Raw genomic sequence first — 13,886 nt, 5'->3', positions numbered from 1 at the left:
AAAGAAAGCCGAGAATCAGTGACAGGAAAGGATCACCAGTAAGAACTACAGCAGTCACCGCTTACCTCGTAGCATAGGGCACTGTCCGTGATCCTTAAGAAGAGTTAGTAGAAATGCCTTGCCCATCTTGCCCCTGAACCCCTTGAAAGGTACACGACTGCTGTGTTGGTGTTTAGGGGGAGCATCTCACTTACCAGGGACTGACTTCTCCCTTGATTCCTCTGTAGTGATGGAGACTTCCCCGCTGATGAAAAATTCCCTGGGATTGCAACCTCCAAGCCAGACAGCTTTCCTATGGAATGACAGAGAACTTGTCAAGGTGAAACACCAGTCTGCGGGAGAAAGGGAGGAAGAGAATGATGGAAATCGTTTCTGGGAAACTATTTTTACATTATGTGTTGTTTGTTCCCGGTAAATAAACTGAAATCTTCTTAACAGTACAACAAAATCTAAACCACTAAAGCCAACAATACAGGAGTATAACGTTCGAAAAAAATTTCTTTGGCTGCGCAGCATGTGGGATCTTAGCTCCCCAACCAGGGATTGAACCCACGCCTGCTGCGTTGGAAGCGCAGAGTCTTCACCACGGGACCACCGGGGAAGTCCCAGGACTATCACTTTTAAAGGAGAAGGTACAAACCCCTCGGTTCTATGAACTGGAGATTTTTAGTAAGAAGTCAATATATTTGTTGTTAGGCACATTTTATGTTAGGCTGTCTCCCTGCACAGGATGCAGGCGCCTTGAGAATGGAAGTCATATCCCTCTATAGTACGTCCCTCTTCTTTCTGCTTTGCAGTTTGCTGCTCCACTTGTTCAACCCCACCTAGTAATAACCTATACTTCCCTTGTTCCTGTTTTCCCATCTGGAAAACAGACAAAAGGCAACCAAACAACGCAAAGGTCTCAACAAATAAGGGATATCCAAAACCAGAGATGGCCAGAACTTCTGTACCCCTGATGAAATAGTCCTCATACAAAACCTGATAATCAAATTCCTTAATGCTAGGAATCACAGTGAAAAATAGTATCTGAACTGACTTCTGTCAGATGAGTGAGAACTAAGGTTAATTCAGTGTATCTGAAGCATAGAAAGTGAGGGCAAAAGTGGCACAAGATGGGGCTAGAGAAGCAGAGAGGATTCTAGACCACGCAGAGTCTTAAAGGCCAACAGTGTGTTTTCTATTCTCAAAACAATGCTTGTGAGCGATGTTTATGAGCAACGTTCCAACTTGCTTTGAAGGTTTCTTGTGTGAAGAGTGGATTGGAAGGAAACAAGATATATGGACACCAGTTAGGACCTAATCGCAACAGACAGGCAAGTTCAGTATTAGGAAGTTGAGGAAGAGCTGGCTGACAGATTCCAAAGAAATTCAGGAGATGAACTGAAGCGGGCTTAATGGGGTAGGAGATGGAGGAAAGGAAGGTCTTAGGGAATTCAAGGGTTTACTGCACACATGAGCAAAGTCTCAAAATTAATCATTTGAACGTACAGAGGCGGATCTCCCAAATGACACCGGTTAGGAAGCAACGGTACGCCCTTTAGAATTCCTAGAGACAACACAAATCAACTGTTTCGATGGAAAATTCGGCGGGACTCTTGATTTCCATGGGAATACAGAGAAAAGAGACACTGATCTGGCTTGCAGGTATATTTAGGAAGCTGTTAGCCGGACATCACCTACTAGTATCATGTAAGTAGGCCGTCCGAAGTAGGAAGCTTAGGGGAAAAACCTGGAGGAAAACTTAAAAGCTTAAGCCACACCTCTACACTACACCACCTTTCACAATTTCTTCTCAGATAAGCATCATCCCCATCAGTGAAGAAACTCGTTCGTACCTCATAATAGGAAAAACAGGCCTAAAGATTCAATGTGTGTCTTGGGAGGTCCCATCTATGCGATATCTTCCTGGGACCAGAAAAGGCCCCAGGAAGATCCATCTCTGCACCCCTGAAAGCTTACCACCAAGGAAAATGACTAGGTCCATAGATTTCCTCCCTCAAACCAGCTTACCTCACACATAGATCATTAGCAACTCCGCCCTTACTCACATTATCACAGTCACAAGAGTGGTTAGGGAGAAAAGCACTAACCAGGGGAACTAAAACAGAGGCAATCCAGGCCAAGCTGGGCTGGTGGCAGATATCTTGCTCCTTACGCTCGGGTGCATAATGCGACTCACCACAGTGCCTTTTTCACAGACCCTTTTGAACGTTTCTCCACAGAATCCAACAGCTCAAGTTAGTTCATGACGCTTCAAGGTCAACAATCGTCAAGAGAAAAACATGCAATATGTCTTACAATGTTGGATTCCTTACAAACAGGACAAGGAGATAACCATGTAGACAAAACCAGAGCATTTGAAAACATCTGTATTCTACAAACACACCAGTGAATGCTATAAATAAGGTACTATGACATAAAACAAAATGAAAACTAGATGTGAGACTCTTCTCTTCAGTGTACAGACTTCATGGCAGTTGCTGCACACTATCTAGCTACTTAGATCTTTAACTCTCTGTTCTGTTAATACCAAATGAGGCCCAAGTGTGTCAACCTGTTTCCCACAGAAACCAAAAAGTCTACATGCATCTCTTTTCTCCTGTGCCCTTTCACCTTACCTGCTCCCAATTCTCCACCAACGTCCTCCTCTTTCTCTAATTATTCTCCTCTTCATTTTGCTTGGCCTTGCCCCCAAGCATGCAAGACAGAGAGTCCTAGAGGTCCAAGATTCTAGAGTGGCTGTTTGCAAGGCGGAGGAGATTACAGTAACTGCCACACTGTATATACTTCTGTGCAAAGAAAAAGGGACAGTGTTCAGAATGTCTCTCACATATAACAAGAGCTGGAGATGGCAGGATACCTGTGTGGCCCAAGGAACTAGAGCTAGCAAATTATGGGCCAAACAATTGCAACCAAAGGCTGGAAGAGGAAAGGTCTGCAACCAGCTCTGTCTCCTAGCTCTCTGGTATTTGCTGCCAACGGGCAGAGTCTATTTCGTGAAGCATCAAGCACTGAAAAGAAGACTCCTGCTGCTGGAAGGTGACAGGAAGTAACGTCCAATGCAAGATCAAGGCTTGTCCTCGAAGCAATGCCCATAATGGAAGAAAAAAAAAAAAGAGAAAGCGGAAGAGAAATGTTAAGTCGCAAGTCCAACCTGGCCCCCAGCCTAGCCCAGCCCAAGGAAGGTAGGAGTCAAGGAGAAGAAACTAAAAGAGAAGAGCCTTGGACCACAACATTCTCCACAAGGTACACTCAAGAAACTTCACCCTACTCTTGAACCAAGTTACAAAGAGAGCTTCTTAATCCCTACTTTGGCTCCTTAAAAGCTGCTATCAGTTCACTCATTAGACACATCTGATTTCAGAACAACTGTAATAGTTCAAACTAGATGGCTCTTTCCTTCCTAAGGATTATTAATTAAAGAAGATCTATATAGCTCTAAGTATATGATACATAAAATAGAATACTCTGTAGAATATAAGTAACTCTTAGTTCAGTGTATTAATGAACGTCTGTAAGAAATGTGGCAATGATTTCCCTAATGGAAGAGCCTGGGGGAGGTAAATCTGTCTTCTAGGATTTCCTCCTCCCCAAAGCTCAGAAACTCAGGTGTTGTTTTAGCTCTCCTACACTCTCTTCACCCAAGCCCGCCTTCCTGTTGGGGATCGGACCTCCCTATTGGCTCTCTCATACCTTTCAACTGCCTGCTTTGTGACATCACTCTCCTCCCAAACCTACTACCACTTGGTAGAGCCTTGGGGTTTCCGTGGAGCTGTTTGGACCAGTAACCAGTGACCTCTGTACTGGACACGTGCGCCGTTCAGCTGCAGCCACTCAGACATCCTCTAGTGTTGTCTCCTCATCCCTTGTACCTGCAGTGGATGCTTCCTCTTCTCTGACCATGTCAGGTAAGAAAAGAAACTTTGGAAAGTTTTGCGTTCGATTTCTTTTGCCCCTAAATTGAGTAGGAGATTCAAAATAGCATGGAATAATGAGGGAAAGTATTGAACTACAAGTCTGGAGACCTAATTTCACTTTTGACTTTGACGTTTACTATCTGTGTGACTTTGGACAAATCACTGGCTGTCTCACAAAGCCTGTTGCTTTCCTTAACTGTTACGTTAGGATACCACATTGGGTTGATCACTCTGATCCCCTTCTTTTCCAGTATTGAGCCTTAAAGGGTACCCATGTAGAAAACGAAATCAGACACTTCTCAAGAGTGTTTCAACAGAAACACAGAAAAGCCAGGGGACATAGAAAACTAGCAATATATACCAAGATGTTTCATCTCTAATGGTCTCCCTCCACTAGGATTTCGACTAGTTGAAAAGAGAGAATAGGGAGAGAGGATGGAGAGTACTGGGCTCTACAGGGAGGCACAGAGTCGAGCGTAAGGAAGTTTAGGATGGTTTTCATTAGCACAGGCCAACAGGCACCAAGAGATGGGAGAAAATGTAAGAATGAAGAGGGAAAGCATAGAGGAGCTCTCAAGAAAAACGGAGTTTGCAATGGAATGCTGATGGGAACCAAAGATTTTCAATTAAAGCAGAAACAGCACAGAGGGAAACCTGCTCAGAGCAGGGCAAAACCAAGTTGATGGTAGCAAACCCTTACATTAACAGACTTAAGAAGGAAAGTAAGGCCAGAACAGGGGATCACCGGGAAAGGCAGCTTATCAGAAAAGTCATACTCCGTTTTCTTTCTTTTATTGCCTCTCTGAATACAGTTGGCCACTTGACAGTTTTGAATATAAACATTTTAGAAATACGTTTTAGAAATGATGCCTCCTATAAACAAGCAACCACAGTGGTTATCTAGGGGGCTGCTTTTCAGTGTTTTATTCTTTCTAATTTTTAAACTAGGTAGACATTTCACCAATTCAACATTTTAAGTGATATCTTCTAAATTGAATCAGAAGGACTATTTTCCTTGGTGTGATATGTAGGTTCTAAGGCAAGGCTGCTTTTCATTTTTACAGTTATTTCCTTCCTAACACAGAGAGCACATTGATCAACAGCCATCGTTCGCTTGTAGAGCTTAGCTACCGAAGAAGAAGAAGAAAAAGTCAAGCCCCACATCTCTAATTCCCCCCCCCACTTAGGGAATTCCCTGGCGGTCCAGTGCTTAGGACTCGGTGCTTTCACGGCCAGGGCCACGCGGCGCGGCCAAAGAAACAAAACAAACAAACATCCACGTTTATCGAAAACCATATTGTGGAGTCCTGTGGATTTTCTTACATTTGAAAATCTTTTTTAATTGGATTCTAGGCATGATGGTTTTTTGAGGTTTTGGGATGCCATCTTCTTGGATGCTGAAGATGATTCTAATCTAAGTTCTAGGATAAATCCAAAAACCTTCCTGATACATTTTAAGCTTCCTTTCTGCTTATTATATAAGCTATATTCATTGAAATATATATTTCTCCTAGGCTTAATACCTCTTACTTGCTGGGTAAAAATATGAAGGAGCACAATAATGAAACTCTTTTACACTTATTATTTTGCTGTCTGCTTCGTACCGGTTTTCATTGAAATACTTGTCTATATGTGTTGTGGCTACCTATACATGCACATTTATTGCATTCTGTTGCTTGTTATGCATTTTTTACTGACATACCTTCTCTGTCTGTATGCATTGGCTAGGAATTCATTCACCTCTATCACCTCCATCGTGTCTTCTGGTTAATAGTATTCACTAAAATAGAGTGGGCAAAATTCACTTTCATAATATTGCATGGATGGTACAGAATGCCATTTGTTAGTAAATTCATTAGGCTTCGATACTTGCCACATACCCCAGTTTTCATTAATATCTATGGATTTCTTTTTCGTTAACGTAATATGCTTGTCATGATTTTTCTTTGTCTTTCTAGAACTTATTGTATCTTCCTCCATATAAATCATACGCAATAGATCAGCTTATTCATCTATTAATTATTACTGCTATTATTATTGGTGGTGGTGTTATAACCACTTTATAGGTGAGGAATCTGAAGTAATCAGATAACTTTTCCCTTTCCAAAAGCACTTAAGAAATCCACTTTCGGGTAATCATTTTGAGGTAGGATGAGAAACCGGGCTTGAAGAGGGCAAAAATGACTCTTTCAATTCACCAGTTGGACTGAGCTGTACGTCACCTCTAGGTAATAGCGTGGGAACTGCACAAGCAAAGGGAGACACTGAAGACGACAATGGTAATAGCCGTACTGTTTTCTAATGGACAAAAAAAATGCCTATATTATAAGTTCTATTTCTCCTGCTTTCTGGCAGTATCATGCTCAGAGTGGAGTCCTGGCAAGGAAGTCAGGATACTTAGGTTCTGAAACCTGGTAATGATACTAACATAATGAGAGAACTTGAACAAGTCAACCCGACCTCTCTGAGCCTCAGTTTCCTTACTCACGAAATGAGACTGAGAACATCGAAGTTCTCTAAGGGCCTCCTAGTTCTAAAATGCTTCCAGTCTAGGAAATAGCATAGAAGTCAATACGAGTGCAGGCTGAAGGGAAAGACAGGGCAGGGAGAAGGTTGCTTCCAGCCTAGAGAACAATCTCTGAACCACACCACTTGGCTCTTCTGCCCGTCTGTGCCCAAGATGGGAGCACAGGCAGTTAATAGAGAAGAGTGGAAAACTGCTCAGTCCTTACAGCCATCATTAACTGTCTGATTTTGGGTTTCTCAGGAAGTAGTGATAGTAGAGGTGTCCTGATAGCAAGAACCTTCAGATGATGCCGTTCCTCAAACGTAGTGAGAATTTCTCAACCTCCCTGAGTTTTTCATGACCCTCTTGTTCTTACAGAAAATTTCCAACATCCATCTCTACTTGGAACTCTAAATTCTCTGCAGCATTCTCCTCCTGTGGTGAGCAATGCAACTTCCCTAACACGAAGTGTCTGCAACTTCTCCAGAGTCTCTGCCCCTGCCGTCAGTTCGGCATCGGCTACTGGTACCCCTTTCCAGACACTCATGGGTAGTGCCTACCTTTACCAACATTCTAGCACGACTATGTTATCTGGAGTTACTGACCACAGCCAGATCTCCACTTCAGCTGCTTCCTATCCAGGTGTTCTTGAGTGGGACATCACAGCAAGCACTGAAAAGAATTCTTCTTCACTCGGAGACTTTACTCTGGCACTCACTGACCGCCACACAGCTGCCTCCTCCATGTTTCTGGCAGCCCAGTATGATAAAACTTCAGACGCCAAGAACATGGTCCCTCTACATCCATCGCTTTCTGCCAGCCTTGCTCAGGGAACACCATCTCAGATTCCAAATCAGGGGCAGAGCCGCCTGCCACTTCCCTGCCAGGAAGGAAGCCAGGTATATTACTATCACCAAGGCACACTGGGGTCTTTACTGTATGGAGAACTTGGCTCCTGCCCGCAATCCTACGGCTCGGCGTCATACACAGGAAGTCGGGCCTCTGGGCAACCAGAAATGGGAATGGGACTGAAGGAGATTCAGCCCACAAATATCCGACCACCAGCTTCCACCTCTGCAGTCTGCCACCCTGTGTCTGCTCAACGCATCACAGAAACAAGTTTTCAAGGTGAGTATAACAAACGCCAGAGAAAGTTGAAGAATGAGGTCGGCACTCAAAAATGGGGTCAAATCGACAGCTGGGAAGGGGTGTAGAGGCAGGTAGAATTTAGATCCTGAGCCTTTAATAACCACTACCTTCGCTCAGTGCCCTCTGTTTTTAGACTCTCTATGAGAACACCTAGGGCTTCCCTGGTGGCGCCGTGGTTAAGAATCCGCCTGCCAATGCAATGCGGGGGACACGGGTTCGAGCCCTGGTCTGCGAAGATCCCACATGCCGTGCAGCAACTAAGCGCATGTGCCACAACGACGGAGCCTGCATTCTAGAGCCCGTGAGCCTCAACTACCGAAGCCCACGTGCCTACAGCCCATGCTCCGCAACAAAGAGAAGCCACCGCGATGAGAAGCCCGCACACCGCAACCAAGAGTAGCCCCCGCTAGCCGCCAACTAGAGAAAGCCCGTGCACAGCAATGAGAGACCCAGTGCAGCCAAAAAAATAAATACGTAGAATAAATAAGTTCAAACAGTAAATAAATACATAAACATAAATTACAAAAAAAAGAACACCTAATGCAGGTGGGAAGGTGGGAGGGCCACTGTAGAGGTCATCTATGCTACATGTACAAGAACCCCGAGAGCACACCAATCGGTACCACACTTTTCACTGCTGTAGCCGATCGTTCCCCCTGTACTGCCACACTGTAGCACTCCCTTCCCTCATCTACTGCTATAGTCTCTTCGGAAGGTGTTTCAGAACTCTTGTTATGAGAGTGCCAGTTGAACTGTCCTCACTTCCTTCATTTATACCAGGATTGAAGACCTTGTGGTCCGAGATCCTGTCCAGAGAGCAAGCAGGCTAAGACTCTGTCTTTGTTGATGTATTTCATCAGCAAGGGCTCTACCCCCTCTCCTAGTTCATGGTGTGACGTGTTCTTGGCCTCTCGGGAAAGTGGGGAGAATGGAAAGGACCCTATATGAGAATGCTAGGCTTTGTAAAACATTTCAGGTTTTTAAAAATAAGACTCATTTTGTATTGGACTTATAACAGTCCTATGAAATACAAAGCGAGCCGAGAATCAGCGACAGGAAAGGCTCACCAGTAAGAATTACAACAGTCACCGCTTACCTCGTAGCATAGGGCACTGTCCATGATCCTTAAGAAGAGTTAGTAGAAATGCCTTGCCCATCTTGCCCCTGAACCCCTTGAAAGGTACACGACTGCTGTGTTGGTGTTTAGGGGGAGCATCTCACTTACCAGGGACTGACTTCTCCCTTGATCCCTTTGTAGGGATGGAGACCTCCCCCCTGGTGATGAAAAATTCCCTGGGATTGCAACCTCCAAGCCAGACGTTTTGTGTGACACAAAGTCAAGAACTCCCCAAGTCCTGCAGTAGCAGAAACAGCCACATACTTGAGAGTAACCCACCATCTGAACTTGGGGACATTTCAGTGACAGCTCCAGTCCAGAGTGCCAGGCGTCTCCTGGCCCTGCCTCCAGCTCCAAGCCAGGGACAAATAGAGAGTAAGCACGTGGATGATATCAAAACCAAGCTTTCAAAGCCTCTGGATGCCTACCAGATCCCAACAGAGAACCAAGATCCTCCACTACTCCCTTTAGGAATCCCTGATATTCACCAGCCGCTGGCCTGCACCGATCCCCTCAGCCAAGAGGAGCAGCCTGGTTCTGAAAATGCTGATCTGGGAGAGAACAGCCGGAGTCGTCAGGACCTAGGGACACTTGAAAATGGGATTGAACCTAGCAGTGGTCTTGCAGACATTACTACACTGGCGGAGGATATTCACCTTCCCCAGCTCTTTAATCCTTTGAAAGATCTTGATCAATCCCAAGGTCCCAACGTGATCAAAGCTAAAGACACCAGAGCCATTAAGGTGAATCAGGTGCAGGAAAAGCCAAGTGTCATAAAGGTTCCCTCTGATCAACCCAGGAAGAACAAACAGAAAGCCTCTGAGCCTATCAGTGGCGCTCCCAAGGCCAAAATCCAGCCAAAGAATCCAGAGTGCCCGTTAGGGGGAGAAGTGGTTATATGCCACGCTGCAGTCAGTGACAGGGCTCCTGTGAACACGGCCAAGCACTCTCAAGGCAAACCTCAGAAAGCTGCATCCAGAAAGATCAGCAAAACTAAGAGCCACGGGCAGGAAAAGACCAAAAGGACCAGAGGGAGAAACAAGGCTGAGGAGAACAAGCAGTCAGGGAACAAAGTCAAGGCAGAAGAGAAGCCAGCAATCCCCCACACGAAGCGAAAGGAACACCAAACTGAGCTTCTCCAACAGAGCTTTCAAAAGCCTCGAACCTCCCTTGGCGTGCGCATGCTGGAGTCTGTGAAGGTTCTTCATGCGCTGGGGAAGAAGAATGAGACGAAAACTGGGCGCTCTTCCTGTCGGCTCTTGGGAAAGTCAAGCAACCCCAAAGACCCCCAGCCACCCCCAGCTATCCAGCCATGGCGGCATACCCCACGTGAGGGGAAGGGTCCTGAGAAAACGCAAGTCCAAGCCCAGAAACCAGACAGCAGTGCTGAAACAGAGTGTCCGTCTCCAGCCCAGTATGAGCGGCCTCCTCCTGGGAAGGTCAAGTTGATACCTCTGCCTTTTTCTGCCTGGGACAAGCCTCAAGCTCGACCCGCTCCTCGGAGGCCACAGTCTCTGGCCTCACATCGGCCTGCTGGGGCTTACCGTGCCCAGCCTGGTTCTACTGACTCAGCTCAACCTGCTGCAGCCAATTCATCCCAGCCAGCTCCTGCCTCTTTGCCAGGCCCCGCCAAACCAGCTCAGCCAACTGTGACCAACCCAACCCAACCGGCTTGGCCCAACCATACCCAGCCTCGTGTCCCTCAGTCTGCTGCTCCTAGGCCTGCACCCTCCAAAACTTCATCTGGCGCTCCTCTCCAGCGGGAGCCTGTTCCCCCTGCTGTGAATAAGCGCCAGTCCCCACCCAAGCTCCAAACCCACTTTCTACTCCAAGACTTCAGCAAGCAACGAGTTCCATGGAGGGAACCCAACGTGCCTGAGCCAGTCATGTCAAAGCCCATCGAACAAGAGCAGAGGCCAGAGCGAGAGGCCATGAAGAGGCGGGCTCAACAACAACGGGAGAATGCTGCCAGATACACCTCTTCGGGCAAGCTGCAATTTTTCACCGAGAGGGAAAACGAAATGGAAATTGCCGACTACTACGGATACGTCAAGTGAGAGCTGCTAGGATTCTTGGTGCCACCTTGGCTACCAGCTGTTCTTCCATACACAGGTAAGACAGGTATAGAACTGAATAAGTAAATGGAATACAATTAATAGACGAGTAACAAACCTTTCGAATTTTCAGATGCTGCTAACTGGGGCGTGAGAAAGGAAGGACTGAAAGTTGGATGGGAGAATGAAGGAAAGGGGTAAAAACTGAGCAAAGAGGAAGGAACTTGGCCCAGGGCTAGGAAGGCCAAAAGAGACGTATGGATTTAGGAAAGGAAGCAGGAGCGAGGATGAAATGGCAGAAGTAAAAAGCAGGGTCAGAGGTCTGGGTTGAAAGAACACAATTGGAGTAGAGTTGAAGGTGACAGAAGATGAGTCTAGGTTTACTAGGAGAAATAGAAAAAGTCTCTCGGGGACGCTGGCCTTAAGTCTCACAACCACCAGATAGGTATTTCAGAAAACAAGAGGTTCAGGACACATCTCTGAAAGGTCTGAGTTGCCTTATTCAGGTGTGACTGTAGTGGGGGAATAGGGAAATCTACCAGAGAAGTGGCTAGGGCTCAGAGTTATCCTAGGGGCAGCTGACGACAGGGGCAGAGCCAAGGGAACTGCTGGATCAGGAGGCCCACGAACAAAGCAGGGGCATAGCCGCCTGTCACTTCCCTGCCAGGAAGGAAGCCAGGTATATTACTGTAACCAAGGCACACTGGGGTCTTTACTGTATGGAGAACTTGGCTCCTGCCCGCAATCCTACGGCTCGGCGTCACACACAGGAAGTAGGGCCTCTGGGCAACCAGAAATGGGAATGGGACTGAAGGAGATTCAGCCCACAAATATCCGACCACCAGCTTCCACCTCTGCAGTCTGCCACCCTGTGTCTGCTCAACGCATCACAGAAACAAGTTTTCAAGGTGAGTATACAGACGGCAGAGAAAAGTTGAACAATGAGGTCAGCATTCAAAAATGGGGTCAAATCGACAGCTGGGAAGGGGTGTAGAGACAGGTAGAATTTAGATCCTGAGCCTTTAATAACCACTACCTTCTCTCAGTGCTCTCTGTTTTTAGACTCTATATGAGAACACCTAGGGCTTCCCTGGTGGCGCCTGCCAATGCAGGGGACACGGGTTCGAGCCCTGGTCTGCGAAGATCCCACATGCCGTGCAGCAACTAAGCGCATGTGCCACGACGACGGAGCCTGCATTCTAGAGCCCGTGAGCCTCAACTACCGAAGCCCACGTGCCTACAGCCCATGCTCCGCAACAAGAGAAGCCACCGCGATGAGATGCCCGCACACCGCAACCGAGAGTAGCCCCCGCTAGCCGCCAACTAGAGAAAGCCCGTGCACAGCAATGAGAGACCCAGTGCAGCCAAAAACATAAATACGTAGAATAAATAAGTTCAAACAGTAAATAAATACATAAACATAAATTACAAAAAAAAAGAACACCTAATGCAGGTGGGAAGGTGGGAGGGCCACCGTAGAGGTCATCTATGCTACATGTACAAGAACCCCGAGAGCACACCAATCGGTACCACACTTTTCACTGCTGTAGCCGATCGTTCCCCCTGTACTGCCACACTGTAGCACTCCCTTCCCTCATCTACTGCTATAGTCTCTTCGGAAGGTGTTTCCGAACTCTTGTTATGAGAGTGCCAGTTGAACTGTCCTCACTTCCTTCATTTATACCAGGATTGAAGACCTTGTGGTCCGAGATCCTGTCCAGAGAGCAAGCAGGCTAAGGCTCTGTCTTTGTTGATGTATTTCATCACAAAGGGCTCTACCCCCTCTCCTAGTTCATGGTGTGACGTGTTCTTGGCCTCTCGGGAAAGTGGGGAGAATGGAAAGGACCCTATATGAGAATGCTAGGCTCTGTAAAACATTTCAGGTTTTTAAAAATAAGACTCATTTTGTATTGGACTGACAACAGTCCTATGAAATACAAAGAAAGCCGAGAATCAGTGACAGGAAAGGATCACCAGTAAGAACTACAGCAGTCACCGCTTACCTCGTAGCATAGGGCACTGTCCGTGATCCTTAAGAAGAGTTAGTAGAAATGCCTTGCCCATCTTGCCCCTGAACCCCTTGAAAGGTACACGACTGCTGTGTTGGTGTTTAGGGGGAGCATCTCACTTACCAGGGACTGACTTCTCCCTTGATTCCTCTGTAGTGATGGAGACTTCCCCGCTGATGAAAAATTCCCTGGGATTGCAACCTCCAAGCCAGACAGCTTTCCTATGGAATGACAGAGAACTTGTCAAGGTGAAACACCAGTCTGCGGGAGAAAGGGAGGAAGAGAATGATGGAAATCGTTTCTGGGAAACTATTTTTACATTATGTGTTGTTTGTTCCCGGTAAATAAACTGAAATCTTCTTAACAGTACAACAAAATCTAAACCACTAAAGCCAACAATACAGGAGTATAACGTTCGAAAAAAATTTCTTTGGCTGCGCAGCATGTGGGATCTTAGCTCCCCAACCAGGGATTGAACCCACGCCTGCTGCGTTGGAAGCGCAGAGTCTTCACCACGGGACCACCGGGGAAGTCCCAGGACTATCACTTTTAAAGGAGAAGGTACAAACCCCTCGGTTCTATGAACTGGAGATTTTTAGTAAGAAGTCAATATATTTGTTGTTAGGCACATTTTATGTTAGGCTGTCTCCCTGCACAGGATGCAGGCGCCTTGAGAATGGAAGTCATATCCCTCTATAGTACGTCCCTCTTCTTTCTGCTTTGCAGTTTGCTGCTCCACTTGTTCAACCCCACCTAGTAATAACCTATACTTCCCTTGTTCCTGTTTTCCCATCTGGAAAACAGACAAAAGGCAACCAAACAACGCAAAGGTCTCAACAAATAAGGGATATCCAAAACCAGAGATGGCCAGAACTTCTGTACCCCTGATGAAATAGTCCTCATACAAAACCTGATAATCAAATTCCTTAATGCTAGGAATCACAGTGAAAAATAGTATCTGAACTGACTTCTGTCAGATGAGTGAGAACTAAGGTTAATTCAGTGTATCTGAAGCATAGAAAGTGAGGGCAAAAGTGGCACAAGATGGGGCTAGAGAAGCAGAGAGGATTCTAGACCACGCAGAGTCTTAAAGGCCAACAGTGTGTTTTCTATTCTCAAAACAATGTTTGT

General features: G+C 46.3%; 1 protein-coding gene across 1 annotated transcript in view; it reads right to left on the bottom strand.

Moving 5' to 3' along the window:
* LOC309622283 (uncharacterized protein) overlaps positions 1-13,886 on the bottom strand; it is a gene marked incomplete at its 5' end in the record, with an annotated part of 61,128 nt that overhangs the window by 35,474 nt on the left and 11,768 nt on the right. Inside the window, 2 exons of the mRNA XM_082409405.1 lie at positions 195-332; positions 12,879-13,016. Coding sequence (XP_082265531.1) covers positions 195-332; positions 12,879-13,016 — 276 coding nt within the window. The remainder of the gene's footprint in view (positions 1-194; positions 333-12,878; positions 13,017-13,886) is intronic.

The sequence above is a fragment of the Balaenoptera borealis genome (assembly GCF_965194805.1).
Source record: "Balaenoptera borealis genome assembly, contig: HAP1_SCAFFOLD_1990, whole genome shotgun sequence".
Taxonomy (NCBI): Eukaryota; Metazoa; Chordata; class Mammalia; order Artiodactyla; family Balaenopteridae; genus Balaenoptera; species Balaenoptera borealis.
This window is presented reverse-complemented; position numbering and strand designations above follow the sequence as displayed.